This window comes from Leptonotus elevatus, chromosome 1 (genome assembly GCF_054856555.1).
Source record: "Leptonotus elevatus isolate MCC_2025b chromosome 1, RoL_Lele_1.0, whole genome shotgun sequence".
NCBI lineage: Eukaryota > Metazoa > Chordata > Actinopteri > Syngnathiformes > Syngnathidae > Leptonotus > Leptonotus elevatus.
In genome coordinates, this window is record NC_141239.1 from 17307512 (window position 1) to 17325975 (window position 18464).

The window sequence follows — 18464 nt, forward strand, 5'->3', positions numbered from 1 at the left end:
GCGGCACATGCACCAACATAGCCCACCACGTCCCTGCGCAATTCAGGCCACCAGAAACGCTGAACAATGGAGTCCTGGGTCCGAGAAACCCCAGGGTGGCAAGCCACCTTGGAATCATGCCCCCACTTCAGGATTTCAGGGCCACAGGCACAAAGAGTCGTCCAGCGGGGAAATCAGTGGGAGTTTGCACGCCCTGCAATGCATCAGTCACCTTGGAGAGCGCCCACAATGTGGCCGACAGGATGGGTTCGGTCCGAACTCCCCCCGGGCCAGGTGAAACAAGGCATCCAGCTTCTTGTTCTTCGTACCATGCCGAAAGGAAATGGTGAAATCGTAGTGGGTGAACAGCAAAGCCCATCTGGCCTGACGAGGAGTCATTCTCTTAGCAGCTCCAAGGTATTCCAGATTACGATGGTCTGTATAGACCGTGAATAGTTCTCTTGCTCCCTCCAACCAATGCCTCCATTCCTGTAGCGCCGATATGATGGCCAGTAGTTCCCTGTCCTCTACGTTGTAGTTGACTTCGGCCGGGCTGAGTTGTCTTGAGTAGAAGGCGCAGGGCTGGAGCACCTAGTCGACTGGGGAGCGTTGAGACAGCAAAGCCCCCATTCCTGAATAGGATGCCTCAACCTCAACAACAAATGGAAGAAGAGGATCAGGATGGCGTAACACCGGCGGGCATGTAAACAATCCCTTAAGTTCCACAAACGCCTCCTCTGCCTCCTTAGTCCAACGAAACTAGAACTTCGTAGACGTTAACTTAGTAAGTGGTCTCCCCCTTTCACTAAATTTCCTGATGAAGCAACGATAAAAGATAGCAAACTTTGTTAGCAAACCCCCAAAATGAAATTGAAAAAAATTGAAAAAAAAATCGTAATTGTTTGGGTGTGGAAGGTTGTGGCCATCCCAACACTGTACGAATCGTCGCGGGATCTGCCCGAAGCTGCCCATGTTCAACCACAAAGCCTAGGAACTGGACCGAGGGGGAGTGGAACTCGTATTTCTCAGCTTTCATAATCAATTGACTCGTTAATTAAAGGAGACTCAATATTTAAATTAATTTTGAGTGGAACCTGTGGAGCAAAACTGCGGAGTTTTATCAGGACAACAGATGAGAACCTCGTTGAATCATTCATTAAAATGAAGGCTGTACCCTTTTTACAATTTAGTGAGTTCTTTGTTCAGCTTAGAGATTCCTATAAATTGATCAAACACACACACACACACACACACACACACAGTACAGAATCAGGTTTTGATTTTGTGCACGTTTATTTTCTAATCTATTTGGGAAAATCTACTTGGAACTTAAAAGAAGCAAAACTCTAACTACTGTGATAGGAAATAAAACAAGAACTCAAATGATAAAATAATCAAAGAAAACAAAAACAAGAAAGGAGAAACGGTTTTAACCGAGGTGATGGATTTCCTAATCAAACCAACATAGGACCCACATTTAAACTAGTTGTTTAACCTAATTGGATGCACCAATCTGGTTAATGTTTGCAAAGTTGTAATTACAGATGGTCTTAGTGTTGGCCCGAGAAGCGCAGACCTTTCTTTGGATTGGAGATTCGGCCAAGCCCGTTTTTTGAAGAAGAGATGAAGAGAGAGAGAGAGAGAGAGAGAGAGAGAGAGAGAGAGAGAGAGAGAGAGAGAGAGAGAGAGAGAGAGAGAGAGAGAGAGAGAGAGAGAGAGAGAGAGAGAGTTGTCCGGCTGGGCTGTTGAGCCCCACGGGAGTCAACCTGCTGGCTGGAAACCTTATTGGTTAGGGCCTCAGAGTGCCTGTGTTGGCACAATCCGTTTTAGCCTGTGACACACATAAACACTTTTCTAGTGTTAGATTTAACACTCTTAGTTAGGGATGGGAATTGATAAGATTTTTCCGATTCCGTTTTAAATTAGACTTAACGATTCGATTCTTTATTGATTCTCTTATCGATTCTTTATTGATTCTCTTATCAATTATTTTTTGGGAAAAAGATGAATAAACATAGATTAACATAAAAAAATATGTCTTAGTTGTATCTGTAAACAAGAGACATGTTTAAAAGTAACATGGCCTGACAAACCCAACAGTGAAGATTTAAGGTCCACGTTTGAGGACTACATGGGGTCCCCAGAAAAGAAAGAAAAAAGATTTGAAAAATAAGCACATTTACAATTTTTTTTAAATCATCTTCTGTAGAAATTTACAAAATATAACCTAGATTATTTTGTGACAATAATGTCCAACTCCAGTAACATTTCAACACTAAGATAAACTCTGAGCACTCAAAAACTCCTCCTCCCTGTGTCGGTCAAAACAGACACAGCCAGTAGACTGGTGTGTGACTCCCGTGAGCAGAGACAGTGTGGTCGTGTGGAAGTAGAGAGTGTTGCATGTAGTCATGATTCGTTCTGTACATCTTTGCACGTTTTGCAACCTCGAATGAACCCGGTTGAAGAAAAAAAAAACACTCGCTGGCCGCATTGTTTACCCTCGCAAGCCAGCGCCGTTTAGTGAGATACGGGCTTTAACATTAACAGTTACCTGTACTAACGGCACGTTTCATATAAAGGCAAAATGGCGCTGATATAGTTACTAGCAGTACCTGGGGTGTTGATAGTGTTGGAAGGATAAGCTTTTTCCTCCGCGTGTTCGTTTTCTTTCGGGTAGTGAGAATGTTGGTTATCTAAATACAGGCTGGAGATCGATGAACGGTTCCTTCAGAGCTTTTATTTCTACAGAATATTCCGGGCAGAGATGAGTTACAGGCAATGGCTGTAGCTTCTCACAAGTGTGCAGTTACAGAGGACTTACAACATTCTTATACTATCTTGAAGGGCGGTACCACAAAGTTTCCAGTAAACAGTTCACAAAGTTAACCGGACATGCGATAATACTCAAGGACACTATTCAAACACAGAACAAAGCTCATTTGAGGAATAGAGGAAGTTATTCAGTCATGACTACACCTGGCAGAAATAGCGATAACACTCACAAGGATATATCCGCAGAACAAAGCTCTACTGAGGAAATTAGGAAATTAAAACAGTTATGACTAAATCTAGGCAGAAGACACATTTCAATAGGAGAGAACGCTTGCATTGCTGGCGGCTGTTGCTGCTGTGTTGATCCCACCGGGACTCCGGAACGCTCACAAACACGACAGACAGTCATCGCGTGTGCAAATGCGTTTGCATAGTGTTAGTGTTTCCTCCCTTAGACAAAATATCCAATTTGCAAACAATGCAAGTTGGCCTGTTGTTAGCTTTTCTTGGAAGATGTCAACAAACTTTCGAGCGTGGCGCCATGTTTCTTGCTTGGGGCACACGAAAATGTCCCACGACTCGCGCGCGTGGTGACGTCATCGTCCCACACGGAACCGATAAGGGAATCATTAGCAAAAAACAATGCCAAAGAATTGAAACGCTGGGAGCCGGTTCTCAACAAGAACCGGTTTTCGATTCCCATCCCTACTCTTAGTGTTAATGTAACATTGGCGATTCAGAGTGTATTACCTCTGTATAGTGAATCGTGCCTGACACAGTTTAGGTTTAGATTTCACAGCAAATTTTGTGCCGATGGGCTTCGCTTTCATTTCATTGTTGATAGTTCTAGCAATGTGATACAGCTGAATCTTATTGAGATATAATTCATAATAGAACATTTAAAATAACATTCTTTCCAATGACAAGGCATGTAGCCTTTCTCCCAAACTTGTAAAACCATACACCATACGCAATGGAATTTTCACCGTAGAGACAGAAAATAAACGTGAAAATGCTACAGGGAAAATCAATGTTTTCAAGTTAGACGGGTTAAGCGAGTGATAACGTAAGATTGCCGCCGGTGGCTCCACTTCTTCTGCTGACGAAAAAGCGGCATTGTTAGTCCATTCATATATAAATTCATACCTGAGATGGATTAAAACGGGTGAATTTTAGCTTCTTAATTCATATTCCACAAAAGCAATATTAATCCAATTATTGTGTATTACAAATATGTTTTTTTCTTGACTTCCTCTATAAGTGATTTAGTGAAAAAGTGCTTGTAATAACGGTTCAAATGAAAGATTTGCCAATCCGATACAGATTTTCTGCCAAAATGAAAGGAATAAATCCATTTAGCAAGAAACATGAAGTAGACTTTATTTGCTGTTGTGGACCGAATAAAATGTGGCGGGCCAGATCCAGTCCCTCGGCCAATGCTGTCGTTAGGCTTATTTTAGGTAGGCTCAAGCCTAGCTAGAATGTTCTTAAATGATTTGGTTGTGTTAAAAGAAAAAAAAAGCACACTAAAAAGATCAAAAACCTCCATGCTTCGGTTGTGAGTCTAGGACTGTGGGAACTTGGCAATTTTCCATGGTGCACTTGAACGCATCAGCATTCTGACGTCGCCCACTGACGCTTAACATTCACATGGGTCTTGATTCATGCGCGCTGTGAAATGAATGAAATGAAAGGATTCTTTTTACTTTACATTTACTTTCTTTCTTTCTTTCTTATTTTTACTTCACAAGAGTATTTATGTTATGTGACCACCGTCCTGATGAAAACTAGTGTTCACTTGATCCAATCCATGCAGTCCAGCTATGTGAGCGTGACGTCATCTTTTGGATCACAGAAACGCCATTATTGTGACACGCTGACCTCATTCAGGCCTCACACACACCACAAGCCACCTTGGGCAGCACAGTCATTGTGCTCATCAGTCAACGTCGTGCTCTTGTGTGGGGGTCATTGTGTAACAAATCTTCAAACTATGATCTAACGCTACATTTGTGACCTGTCATTTTGCCCGGACGTTGTCTGCCTGGCACTGGGATCGAGAGCATGATGAGAGGGTGGCTCATCAGCTTCTGGTGTCGATGATGACCGAGGGTCTTTGCTGAAAGAACTCAAAAATTTACCAAGCGCCTGGTTTTGGGTTTAATCAAGTGACAAGCGGGAGGATATTACTAAAGCTATTGACAGTTTTTAGTCATTTACAAGCAGGACCAAACAAACCTGTGGACAGCGTTTCAGGATGGGATGCCCGAGATATTCAACTCTTTTCGATTCCTTCAACTACAAGACCTCCGTGCCCCTGAGTTATGTCCGGCATCATGCCTGAAATGGAGGTCTCCTACGAGTCTCGCCGCACTTTTCATCAACCACCAAGCCTCTACCTGGACCTGCTCCAACAGCGTTCCCTGGAAGACCAGACTGAGCTGTGGTGGTTCCGAGAGCCACGCCAGTCCCTCGTGTGTTACTGCGCTTCGATCGCTCTCATATTAGTTTTGGGCCTGGGTGGCGTCGGCTTCCTCTCCGCCACCAGCTCCGGCATGTCCGGTGAGTGGCGTCTCGGGGTGGGCACCACCCTGTGCCTCCTCTCCCTGGCACTTCTGCTCAAGCAGCTTCTCAGCTCCGCCATTCAGGACATGAACTGCGTGCACAGCCGTCGCCGAATCGACCAGCTGAAGAGCGGCGGACGGGCTGACCCGGCGCTCATCCTGGTTGTAGGTTTGGCAGTGATGCTGTGTGGGACCGTTTTACTATGTGCGACCACGATCAGCAACGGAGGTGATGGCAGCAGGGACATGCTGGTGTCCGGTCTGGTGCTGATAGCCGCAGGACTTGGCATGACTCTGGCTTTAGTGGCGTACAGTCTGCTGGGCTACCTTGAGAAAAGAAGAGAGTACTCCAGGAGGAGAAGAGCTATTAGCACGCGGAGGCTTGGAGATGGGTCTGCCCGTGTCTTCTGTGTCTCAGGAGGACAGATGTACCAGGCCAGGAGAGAGCCTGCCTCCAGCAGAAGCAGTCTGATCTGAGTCAAAGCAACTATGTACTGTTTGGTTGATCCTTGGAATTGAAACAGGAAGTACCGTGAAATCCAGTGACTAATCATGTTTAATACACACCCTGAAATCAGTAATATTTACTTGAAAAACCTAGTAAAGTTTTTTCACTCAGAAATTCAAAGTAAATTTTACAAGGAGGGTTTTGAGTACATTTTACCAGTTTATTTCATTTTTTTAAACTCATGACTTTCAGCTTGGGAGACAGCCGCTCTACCACCTGAGCCACTTTTTGCCACTATACTGCATTACTTGCGTGTCTAAAACGAAACTTTTTTGTTGTTGTAAGGATTCCGCCTGACACTCCCCACCTGAACGTTGTAGGTTTGTTTAGTTTGTCAACCCTTACGTATCCTTTTTTTTTTAATAAACTCGTCAAATTTACTAAAAACTCTACTTGTAAAATGTACTTCAAGTAAATATAATTTATTATAATATATTAAAATTAAATAAATAAAAATTAAATATTTCAAGTAAATGCTACTTTTTTTTCTTTTGTTGTTGCATAATATGGTCCCCCGATTTGTTAGTATCCTTTATTATCAATATCAGAGTGAATATTATGAATGAATAAAGATTCAAAACATAGCAAAAAAGTGCAAAAGCTTTTCATTCCAGGTTTTAAAATGTGCTCTTTTCCCATACCTATGTTCAAGGTCTTTCAAAGTATTTTTGAAAAATCATGTGTTCGAAAATATTGTTCTTGCACTTTACACTGTTCTAATAATTTTAGTAGGCTATTTTTTATTTCTTGACTTTGCCTTTAAATCTTTTTAACTCTGTTCGTAACTGCTTTTAAATGTTGTACTTTTAATGGCAGTATGTGAAGCATATTCAGTTATGTTGTGCATGAATTCCGCTATTAAATCAGTGATTCTATTTATTTATTAAATTTTACCTAGGTATACTGCTTAGGTACTGGTAAACGTCAAAACATTGTGAAAAAATTCAGTTTCTCATTAAGCCTCCTGTCTAGTAACCCCCTGATTTGGGATCATTATTAAAGCAAATAAATGTTTGTTTGTGTTATTCACGGGATTTTACAGTACTTGTCATTACATCACCACTAATATATCACTTTCATTTTCATGTTCTCCTTCATACCTGTACATTGCTGTTCTAATTTCAAAAGGTACCTGTACAGAGAGTTGCTGATTTTATATATACAGTACATATTTTAATTTCAGTAATATGAGGATAACATTTTGGTTATGATAATTGTGATGTAATGTTCATACTCTTTCCATTTTTTTATAAGTGCAAATAAAAATGCGTAGCAAACCTTTCTTAAAGGATTTACAACTTTTCTAATCATTGTCCTATTTAACACAAAGACAAATTATGTTTGTGTTTAGCATGAGCATTATGTGTGTGTATATACTTTTTTAATGTAATGCTATTTTTTTTTTTATATCATTAGTATGCTAAGTCAGAAATATTCTTTACAATAATAACAAAATCCACCCCTTTTTATTCATCTCAGGAGGCAGCCATTTTGCCTCTTGTCAGCTGAAGGTGACATCACAGGGCCTCAGGGCTCAGCTTGTTCACACGTCCAAATCCAGGTGAGCCATGATTGGTCATGAGCTGCCCCCTTAGGCACTGTGATGCCATTTTCAGTCAACAGCAAGTGGCAAAATGGTCGACCGGGGAATTTTTCTGTTTAATTCATATTCCACAAGCTAAATATTAATCAGAATGGCATGTTAAGACTAGTGGGGACGCATAAAACGTTGTCTTTGATAGTTGTATGGCAGGGACGGTATTGTTCAAAAAGATATGCCACATCTAATTATAGTATCTCCAAAGCGTTCATTTGTCATGTGTCAGAATTCCTAAGACACGCTTTGCCATTTAATGAAATCACATGAATTGAAACCGAAAGGCACAATGAATACTGCACTGAAAAAAAGAAGACATTATTGTAGTCATGTCAATGTGCTTTGCTCTCTTTCTACAGCACTAATTCAGAGGAGATGCACTGAGAGCCAAATTTCAGCCAATCAATATGAAGTTGATGCAGCGCCACATTTTGCTAATATGAATGGACACTTCCACCATCTAGTCTCAAGGCACAGATGTATTCATTCCTCATTGGATTATTTATAATACACACGGTCACGCCTGGGTTCAATTTTGTTTTAGCTTGACATGGTGGAAAAGCAAAGGGGTGTTAACAAATAGCAAAACCAAATAACGTTATTCATTAACACTTCTGCCTTATGGGCACGGCTCGGAAAGGTTGACGTTAGGGCATATCCTGCAACCTTTGCCCACTAAGTTGTTCTTCAAGAAGGCAAAACAGGAGAGGAAGAACAACAAGGCCCTCAAAAACTGAAACCAGGAACTTTAAATATACGGCACACTAAAGAGTTTCCACTTGGTAAGTTGTCGCTTGTTGTTCTTGTTTGTTTGTGGTTAGGACAAGTTAGTATTATGTGACTTGGTTGATTTGGGTCAGTCAGATGTTAGCATTTATCTGCAGAAATCTTTTACCTATGTTGCCATTAACTGTTTATTGCTTCAAATGAAACACAGACAGCAGAAGTAAGTAAGAAAGGGGGGGGGGGGCTGTCAATCAATCATTCAATCATTAGTCCTGATTTTCAACAACGCGACCTGATTTGATAACGGATGCATTTCTGGTTAGGGTTTGATACAACGAAAAGAAAAAAAAATCAATATCATATTAACATGATAATATTCACGTTTTAACGTTAAAACGTGATCAGTCAGTTTAAAACGGCAGTTTGTATTAGGGAAATAAGATTGAGCCTCTTTCTTCCTAATTCCTGTATAGTTTTGTATTTAGAATTTTTTTTTTTACTTCAAGTCACTGCTGGGGTACTTTTTGTATCTCATAAATCAAAGTTACTTGCAACAACGCTACTCTTCTATAATATTGTAAAAAAAAAAGAAAAGAAAGATAGAAGATTTAAAAAGAAGATGGCTCTAATAACAGTGACCTGAACCAGAAGAAATGGCTGCTTTTTATTTTGTTCAGGAATTAAAAATAATAATAATAAAGAAATGGTGAAGAGCCAAAACCTATTGTGCCTCCAAAATCGTCATTTTTTTCAGGAGACCCCAAATTTGGCATGTTTGCTCAACCATCAACATTGCATCATCAAAGAGAAGAAGAAAAAACATTTCAACACTTCAGATTGGTCAATAATTTGTAAAAAAAAAAGGACACCCACACATGTGGACTGACGAAAAGCGCAGATTTTTGAAAAAAATATAAAATTTGCCATATTGAGAATTGACGCCAGCGATATTAGACCGTGGGATAAAGGGAAGTGGAATACTTAAATAATATAACAAAGGTACCTTAATATTTGTTTAAATAAGATTGGACTTTTGTCAAGAATTTATCAAGTGTAGATCGAAAATGTATTCGAGAGAACAGAAGGAAACGAAAGATGGCGGTAATGCATTGCAACCGATGCCGACTGCCGTTAAAGGGAAGTCAACCCCAAATGTTTCTTGACAATAATATTTTCTATGCAGCAGCACCAATAGTCTAAACATAGTACTCTGATTAATAGTGCATTGAATATGATTAAAGCAGTAAAGCCCACCCGCTTTTATTCATCTCTGGGGTGGCCATAATGCCAGCTGTCAGCTGAAAATGACATCACAGGTCAGGACCAATCACAGCTCAGCATGTGAAAGGTCACGTGACTAAACTCAGAAAACAGGTGAGCTGTGATTGGTCGCGACCTGAGCCCTGAAAAACAATGATGTCATTTACAGTTCACAGCACGTGACAAAATGGCCGCCCCATGAGATCGATAAGAATGGGTGGATTTAGTTGCTTAACTCATTCCATAAACTCAATATTAATGAGAATGCCGTGTTTAGAATAGCGGGGGCACATTGTATTGTAAATAATTTTTGGGGGGTTGACTTCCACTTTGATTAAACACCAACAAAGAAGAAGAAGTCGTACTTAATCACATAATAACTTGTTAAAACATGAAACGTATGACATTAAAATGTCAAATTGACCATGATATTGATATTGAACTTAATATTGAAAAACAATTCTGAACGATTGCCAATTCATGGCTATCAAATTCGTTTTGATGTTTCACTGGACAGCATTTCCTACAATGGAAAAGCAGATATGAAAGACGGAAGGCATTTCTATTATCCTCAGTGGGGGAACAAAAGTGTTTTGTCTGATTCGGTTTCCTCGCAGGCTGGAAAAATGTTCAATTGGCTCTGCAGCATCATTGTGTTCCTGATGAGAACAGCACATTGTGCAACCGTATACCAACCTGAGAATCTGTCGCAAAGACATCTTCTGATGGAGGACGGTGATCTTGCCAACAGTAACGCCAATGACACTCGAGGTAAGTCAATAGTTAACACACATTTTACAAGATGTGTTATAGAACTTTGAGCTCTGCCATTTGATTTACAAGAATCCTGTTTGCAACGCTGGTGCACTGCAATCCAACCAACACACATTTATTGTTTTATATTATGCATTTTTTCTCCCACCGTCTTTTCAGCCCTCACCAATGACGACAACACCCAAAGGTCGACGCAATGGTCCTATCTGGCCGCTGGACTGGGCACGGCCATCGCTGTCTCGCTCGTCATTGTGATGTCGGTCAAGTTCCGCCTCTTGCATCGCTTTCTGGCCAGCTACAGACACTCCTTGCTGCAAGAGGCTGACGGGATCAGCCAGTACGGTCAAGAGGATGCGTCCTTCCCAAGCAGTGTGTCAGGTCGAGTAGGTGCGATGAGAGGGACCGTCGGCACACTGGAGGATGACGACGACGGCTTCATTGAAGATAATTACATCCAAACCAGTGAGAAGGAACGGGCGGAGAGGGAAAGAGATGAGGAGGAGTATGAACTAGAGGATAGTGATGATGATGATCTGCAGTTCACAATTGGATGAGATACAGTAGATGAGAGTAATGTGTTGTTGTTGTTTTTTGCTAACTTTTATCACTTGACGGATGCAGACGCACCCATCATGAACAATGTTTAGATAAATATGACTGTGTGTCTGAACCTGTGTATTTCTATGGACAGTATGTCACTCAACACCTAAGGAAGTGCAGAACTGTCCAAAAGTCAATTAGCCCGATTAACTCATTCACTGCCATTGACGGTTATCGATGTCAAAAATTCATTTGAACAATTTCGATAAGTTTAACTTTTTTTTCACTTTTGTTAACAAGAGTATGAAAACCTAGAATTTTTTAAATTGTACATTTAGAACAGATATAAAATTTGTGATTAATCATGAGTTAACTAGTGAAGTCATGCGATTAATTACGATAAAAAACCCTAATTTTTTTATAATCTTTCCTTTTGTTTTCTTTTTTTTGTCAGGCGATTTATTTTTGATTGTAATTAACTGCATGACTTTAATAGTTAACTCACGATTAATCACACATTTTTATATCTGTTCTAAATGTACAGTAATTTTTTTCTCTAGGTTTTCATATTCTTGTTAACAAAAGTGGAAACAAATTTAAACTAATAGAAATAGTTCAAATAAATTTTTGACGTCTATAGCCGTCAATGGCAGTGAATGAGATCAGTTAAATAAAATAAAATAAACTCTAAACTTTGTAAATGAGAGAAAGAGAAAGAAATAATCAACATCAACAAATCCGTGATAAAGAAAAACCCGATTTAAATACACTCGAGGCACGTGTTTATAGCTAAAAAACTTATCATCACACATAATTCATCAATAATCATAAAATTAACCTACAGCTGTCTGTTCCTGTAGGCGTTAAAAGCAGGATTACAACGTATTTCACACTCAATAATCTTCAGCAAAAACTAGGCTGAGCTGAGGTACTTCCTGTTGCTTCTTTCAAATTTGATGTCAAACCAAATAGTGTGCTGCCACCTAGTGGTCGGCAATGGAAACACACCTCAAATATAACAGGAGGCAGAACAATAAAGTTACAATCAAATGTGCAAAATAGCGGGTCTGTGAACCAAGAATCAGTGGTGGGGGCGACAACATTTTATGTGAGGATGGAGTCTGAATACAGAAATGTATTTTCACTTTGTGCGTTTGTGACCTCGCGGTATCAATGGAACTCTCGACTCTAAAAATCCTTGTGGCACCACTCAATTTTCCATGAATCAGAAAAACAGCCTGCTAACTAACAAAGAGACAGACCAACTCACCTTTTTACAGTTCTGTGATCGCTTTGGTCATGGAATAGGCTTGAATTCTGCTGAGTGACATTCATGTTGCAGAATATAGTTTATATCAGCACAAAAAATGTGGTCCAAGACATTTGACCGTACATAGTGGCGTCTCTGGCATGAAAAGTTGAGTGGGGCACAAAAGTGGGCACTTTACATCCACTAGCAGCAAAGCCTACACAATAAATTCTAATTCAATTCAAGATCACAATCTGGTGGAAAAGCGCTATATAAATGAAGTAGCCTAGCATTCGTAGCCTTACACAGGACATGGCTAAGGCTATGAATAAAACCTTCGAATGGTTCAAAATAGGGCTGTGCAATTAATTGAAATCGAATTACAATTTCAATTATTACACTCTTTTCAATTACAAAATTGGCATAACTGAAAAGAAACATAAAAGATTATGAATACAAATTTTTAGTTGTTTAAATGTATATATTTGCGCCTTTTTTATTTTAAAATGACTAATTTAATCAATCTTGTTTGCTCCAAAAGGAATTTACATAATTATAGTGTTTCAAATCATTTTATTTGGCTTCATATTTTGAAATGTTTAAACAATTTCTTGTTTTGTATAAAAAAAATAATCATTTAAATAATTGTGATTTCAATTATTACCAAAATAATAAATAAAAATGCTACTCACCAGTGTAGTTCATTCAGCTCAGTTTCTATCTTAACTTTATTTCCAATTAGCCAGATTTTTTTTTTGCTGCTTTAAATTCAACACATGGAAACGTTTTGCTGAAATTACTGAAAAGTGTGCTGTCCAGCAGTGCTGCCATAAAATCTCAAAATCTCACCTTCACTTGAGTCACAAGCTTCTTTCATAACGAGACAGCTGAAGTGTTTTGCCCTCTCCGTTTCTGCAGCGCTGCCTCTCTCTCTTGAGCGGTGACATCATCAACGAATCTACTTCATTCCTATTGTTGGTTTGTTGTTGCGTCGTCATTTTGCTCCCGATGAAAACCAATCCAGTTTACTGTTGTATGCTGCCATCCGCCAAAACGGTGTGCTGTTTTCAGCACCGCCACCTGGCGGTCGGGAGGGACGAAATAGAACTGAGCGTCTGTTGATTGGGTCTTGACGTCACGTGACATCAGTCCTGTATTTCAATTGGACGATGGGCCCAGTTAATGTGGCGCCAAGGAAAACAGAACCCAAAACATGACAGTACTATAGTATCGCTAGTACTCATACTGCATTGTGTTTGTCGTTGTAAATGGAAACTAATTTGTGTTAAAATGCTAGAAACTTAGCTTAGCTAGCATAGCTTGCTACCTGTGAACATCACTAAGCAGAAATCAAGTGTGAGTGGCGTGATTATTGTGGGAAAATGTGTGTAAAAAAAATCTATAAATAGCAGGCGAGCGCGACATTATATGGTGACAAAACCAGGCCAATCAATAGTCATTAAATTATGAACCGTTTCCTTGGAATCACACAAGGAAGTGAAAAGAGGCAGACAAATCTCTATTTCATCATGCTGCCTTTCTATAGGATACAAAGTAATCCAGTGAGCGCTGCATGTGAAGAGAATTATGTCATCAGGACTCCATGCTCTTCTTCCCCACAATAGCATGAGAAAATAAATGTGAGCTTGAAGCACCGAACATGACTTAATCCTTGATGGCTTGATGCATAAAAAAAGATAATTCTTGTTGATGATGAATGATTGTTGAAGATGGTTGTTTCATGCTTCTTCTTTTTTTTAACAGTTTTTCTCTCTTAGTTTAGGCTCATTTCTTGAACGAAATGATATTCTTAATATAACACGGACACATCTCCAAACCAACATGCAATGGTTCACAACAGAATGGCATTTCTCATTGATTTCATGTCTCAAGTTTCTCAGATCATCTTTACAAATTGTTATGTACAAAAAGCCTACAGTTAGCACAATTAGCCCACATTTAGCACATTTTCCAATTAAATAAATCTTGCTGGTCTAAACGTATTAATTGATTCTCAGTCTAATGGTTGTTCTCCCCAAAACATATCAACATGATTTCATTAGTGTTTATGCAATTGTAAAAAAAAACTGTTAGTGTAACGCACTCCATCACATATGGAAACATTCAAAATACATGAAAAATTGAAGTGAGGCTTAGGTCTACACAAGGTCAATTAGCTGGATGTCATTTTATGCTGAGTCATCTAATTCAATGACTAAAAAGGTTTCAGTAATGTCTATATTGAGATGATTATAAGTTACATAAGTCAACAAAACTAATAGCAAAGAAGTTGACATCTAGAGCTTATGCAAGTGAAGGTTTCTGTATTTTGTGCAGTTTATTTGACATTTTCAATTCTACAATGACGTACAAGCATTTGGAGAACACATGTAATAACTTTTATTGTGGTGAGGACAGTCTAATCTCCTCATGCACTTGAAGTACCTGAAGAAACGGTCACAGATGTGGCTACGAAATTGCAACAAATGTTCCAGCAATATCCCAAATAAGACTCACTGTCCTGGTGGGGCCCGGGGGTCGTCCTTTGGCGCTGCCGCGGCCTGGGGGGCCCTGAGGTGTTGCGCTTGCTCTGTTCCGGCGGGGGTTAGGGGGGGGGCGGTGGTGGGGGTTGCGGGGTGGGGGGTGCTGGGGGTGGGGGGTGTCTGGGGGATTGGGGGCATGGGGGCGGATGGGGGGCGGGGGGTTGTGGAGGGGGGGCGGGGGTTGGGGGCCGGTGGGGTGCCTGGTGGGCCTGCAGTGCCCCGTCCTGCTGCGTTGGGCCGGGGGCGCGGGCCGTGTTGGGGCGGGGGGCGCTCCTGCTCCTGGGTTTGCTCTCCGGCCGGTGGCCCTGGTGGGGCCCGGGGGTCGTCCTTTGGCGCTGCCGCGGCCTGGGGGGCCCTGAGGTGTTGCGCTTGCTCTGTTCCGGCGGGGGTCGACGGCTCCCCTCTTTGGTGGAGATTTTCATGCATGCCAGATCCACCACACCAGCATCTACCGAAACTCAGACACAATCTGTTTCCTCCTCAGGTTATTGAATCGGTGGAGGCTGGTGTCTCGGATCTCACGCGGCTTCGTCTGTCCTTCCTTCCTTTTCTCGGTCTCTCCGTTGGTCTCTTGAGGCCTCCCTGATTTTATGTTTTTTGGATTTGTTGGGGTCTGGATGTTTCTTGGGCTGGGGAGGAGTTCTGGTGGGGGGTGTCTGGTCGGTGCTGGATTTCACCTTCCTTGGTTTTCTTCGGTCCCCTCGGGTCTCCTGGTGTTCGATTTAGGTGAACGGTATGAGATTTTTTTTTTCTAATAGGTTTTCTGGTGAGCTAACAAACACACGCACGCACGCACGCACGCACGCACACACACATACTCACCCACACACACAAAAAAAATAAAAATGTATGTATGTGTGTATGTATATATGTATATATGTATGTATATATGTGTATATATATATATATATATATATTTAAAAAAAAAAAAAAAAAAAAGAGCAATGATGATGACATTTCCGAATGAACAATACTGAGCTCTTTAAAAAAAAAGAAAAAGAAAAAAATGAAAAGAAAAAAAAAAAGAAACAAACCCTCCATCTTGCTTCTGTCCTTTTGTCAGAACGTCCCACTAAAAGTGTTCATGAGGGACTCTCCACTCGAACGCCTGCAGCAGTCGCTGTGAAACACCTCTGAAACAGACGCTCGGGGTCTGGGGGCTGGTTATCGGAATGCAACTTCCTGCTCATGAAGTGCTTTCTGAATCCCTGCGGACCAGAGGCACACGCCGCTCCGGTCAGGCTGGATCCCTCCTGGGGATCACGTACTGAAAGGCACAAAGACATATGCATCAAAAATATATAGCTTAAAAAAAAAATCTAATGAGAATGATAGACACACACTAACCTGGTGCCTGTAAGGGCATGTTGTTGTCACGGCGACTTGGTTTGGTGGTGATAAAGAGGTAGCAAAGCACACAAACTGTTATGAGGAACGCTAGAAGGACCACCGCTGCAAAAGACAGGCCAACAAGAGCCCATATACTAAAAGGAGAGGAAAGGATGTGTGATAGAAAGGAAAATACACTGTACAGTACATTGGTCCACTGTTACTGTGGCCTAATTACTTAAAATACACTTTATTACATAGAACAGTTTGAGGGGAAAATTGGCAACAAGTCACAACTTACAATTATGTAAGGTAGTTTTCTGTATCACATATTATGAATGTATGACTTTTTAAGAAAAAATATCGGCTGTAATAAATCTACAGGTGGGGATGAGATTCGAATTTATAGTCATGACAGTTTGTTTGTTTGTTTGTTTTTAGCTATAGGATATCAGTGCAATCGTGCAAATACGTTCCAAATTACCTGAGCCACCACATGTAAGCATAGTCGTATGGATAAAAGCTGTTGGGATCGTCACAGCAGTACTTCAAGTCATTAAATCCACAACAGAAACGAGCAGCAACATTTCCCGTTTTGGGGCAGGAGAAGGCGGCCACAAACACTTCCTCCGTGCTGAGGTAGCTGCTGCAGTCAGCGCTCATGCTGAGACTGCAACTTGCGCGTTCCACAGGTGGACTGCGTACATGATGAAATGCTCGTTGGTTATGATCAATGACAGAGGGTCTCTCTCTCTCTCTCTCTCTCTCTCTCTCTCTCTCTCTCTCTCTCTCTCTCTCTCTCTCTCTCTCTCTCTCTCTCTCTCTTTCTCTCTCTCTCTCTCTTTCTCTCTCTCTCTCTCTCTCTCTTTAACGGTCGTGGCTTTATTTTTGAATACTTCCTCTTGCCGTATCAGTGAGCTTTTATTTTGAAAAACTAGTGGATATGATGGTGGTTGCTTTCGTGGCGCTTTCGGTTAGCAATAAATAGCCATCAGGTTGACAGTTTGCCCTTCCAGACTGACCCGACCAGCCACGCAACACTCAAAAGTTGTGTTCTTTCTTGTTTACGAATGCTTGTGAAATGCATCGCGGTAATGGAGGAAGGGAGGGAAATGGTAAAAGTGTATATGGGAAATGTGGTTCTTTCAAGGGAAATTCAAGGGAAAACAATACCGCTTTTGTCCAGAGATGCCGCCATAATCAACGAAAACCCAATGCTAATTTGTGTTACTTTAAAGGTGTACTCAACACTAAATCAACTTCTTCTTCTTTTTGCTGATAAAATGTAGTATAAACTGGTGTCTACTAATGCTGTCTAAATGTCCTGGTCGTTATTTTGGCATTTTAGTGCGTGTTTGTTGAAAACTTGGATTTAAATAAAGATGACTTGACTTGAGGTAAAAAAAAATAAAAAATAAAAAACGTGTATTTGGCGCTATCTTAACGTTAAACACTGGGATAAACAAAATTTGGCTGATGTCAGCTGCCACCGACAGTACATGCCTCCTTAAACGCCTTCTTAGCGAGTTGCTGCTGTCAATCCAATTGGCAAACCAATGGTCCTCCAGGCATCACGAAGAACGGTGAGTCCGTATACAGAGATGAGGTAGAACATCTGGTGGACTGGTGCAAAAATCTTTGTCAACATGAAGACCAAGAAGATGGTGGTGGACTTCATGAAGAACAGGCATCCCCTAATTCCCCTGCGCATTGTTGGAGGAACAGCAGTGGCAGTGCAGAAAAGGACATCTCTTAACTGAACACGATCAAAATGTGTTTTCGTTCCATGCTGCGGCTAATGGTTCAGATGCACATTACAACTGAAAGTGTTCTAGCATGCAATTGAATATCCTCACAGTTCAAAGTGAATGAACTTTGGGTGTTGAACATGTCTGGCCATCAAAATGAATGAGGAGAACACCAGGCCGAACAGATCGCTCTAATCCCAGATTATCTCTTGAGTCCAATCCAGAAACAGGGAAAAAAATTGGCAGAAGAAAGGGGATTATTTGACAGTGGTTGGGGGTTGTTGTGTCAAACAACCGCTTGTTCATAAACATTACTCACATACACTCACACAAGTTCCTCTGAAGCCCATCGAGACATACAAATGCACATGTTGAGCACAATCCACATTTTTACAATATTACAATTTATCTGACAACTACAGTGGATCAAAAGTACAGGTGTCATTTCATACAGAAAGTGTTAATGGGCATCTTTGCCTCTGTGACCACCTTCAAAGACGTGCGTGGGTTACGCATGCTTTGTGGCCTCATGTGTGTGGCCTGCAGACAACATCACATTTCAGAGCCCAGGCAGAGATTACGCAGCAGCACATGCAGATGTGACATCTGGGATTGCAATTAGAGTAATATCATCCATCATGCCAAAGCCTGTTACGCTGTTATGGACAGAAATTAAATGTGATGTTTGCTTTGTGCATGTGTTTGTCGTAATCTCTTCCTTGACTTCATTTTTTTTTTCCTTCTGCTTGCCTTCTATGTCATGTATTATTTTTTTGCAGAGGATAAAGAATATAAGCGTGTGAGTATTGTTATGTTGTCTCTCTACATGTATTGATGCACCGTTAATGTTTAAATTTCTGTTGCTTAAAGGG

General features: G+C 40.9%; 3 protein-coding genes and 1 long non-coding RNA gene across 5 annotated transcripts; 2 read left to right on the forward strand and 2 right to left on the reverse strand.

Moving 5' to 3' along the window:
- Positions 1–4668: 4668 nt before the first annotated feature.
- tmem125b (transmembrane protein 125b) lies at positions 4669–6914 on the forward strand. Its single transcript, XM_086083048.1, has one exon. It carries the CDS (start codon positions 5079–5081, stop codon positions 5793–5795), a length of 717 nt encoding a protein of 238 aa, XP_085939174.1. The 5' UTR covers positions 4669–5078; the 3' UTR covers positions 5796–6914.
- A 1193-nt stretch (positions 6915–8107) lies between these two features.
- Positions 8108–12515, forward strand: LOC147181107 (uncharacterized). Of its 2 annotated transcripts, XM_086081706.1 has the most exons (3): positions 8108–8205; positions 10027–10180; positions 10343–12515. In XM_086081706.1, the coding sequence occupies exons 2-3, from the start codon at positions 10036–10038 to the stop codon at positions 10735–10737; spliced, it is 540 nt and encodes a 179-aa protein (XP_085937832.1). In that variant the 5' UTR covers positions 8108–8205; positions 10027–10035; the 3' UTR covers positions 10738–12515. The 2 variants fall into 2 exon arrangements, with proteins under 2 accessions (XP_085937832.1, XP_085937842.1); XM_086081716.1 differs by lacking the exon at positions 8108–8205 and having other exon boundaries at positions 10021–10180.
- On the reverse strand, positions 10273–13014 carry LOC147181108 (uncharacterized). The gene is made up of 2 exons (XR_015095719.1): positions 12822–13014; positions 10273–10616 (listed from the first exon to the last, which is right to left on the reverse strand). It is a non-coding gene; the product is annotated as an uncharacterized LOC147181108 (long non-coding RNA).
- A 1381-nt stretch (positions 13015–14395) lies between these two features.
- LOC147181109 (protein shisa-like-2A) lies at positions 14396–16534 on the reverse strand. Its single transcript, XM_086086582.1, has 4 exons — positions 16329–16534; positions 15863–15999; positions 15550–15782; positions 14396–15225 (listed from the first exon to the last, which is right to left on the reverse strand). The coding sequence occupies exons 1-3, from the start codon at positions 16505–16507 to the stop codon at positions 15598–15600; spliced, it is 501 nt and encodes a 166-aa protein (XP_085942708.1). The 5' UTR covers positions 16508–16534; the 3' UTR covers positions 14396–15225; positions 15550–15597.
- Between the last annotated feature and the right edge of the window lie 1930 nt (positions 16535–18464).

Excerpts from the sequence above, each read along its gene's own strand:
- tmem125b (XM_086083048.1), top strand. The coding sequence starts at position 5,079 with ATGTCCGGCATCATGCCTGAAATGGAGGTCTCCTACGAGTCTCGCCGC.
- LOC147181107 (XM_086081706.1), top strand. The coding sequence starts at position 10,036 with ATGTTCAATTGGCTCTGCAGCATCATTGTGTTCCTGATGAGAACAGCA. Across the intron at positions 10,181-10,342 it reads TAACGCCAATGACACTCGAG|CCCTCACCAATGACGACAAC; the intron begins GTAAGTCAATAG and ends CCGTCTTTTCAG.
- LOC147181109 (XM_086086582.1), bottom strand. The coding sequence starts at position 16,507 with ATGAGCGCTGACTGCAGCAGCTACCTCAGCACGGAGGAAGTGTTTGTG. Across the intron at positions 16,000-16,328 it reads GCTTACATGTGGTGGCTCAG|TATATGGGCTCTTGTTGGCC; the intron begins GTAATTTGGAAC and ends CTCTCCTTTTAG. Across the intron at positions 15,783-15,862 it reads CATGCCCTTACAGGCACCAG|TACGTGATCCCCAGGAGGGA; the intron begins GTTAGTGTGTGT and ends TGTGCCTTTCAG.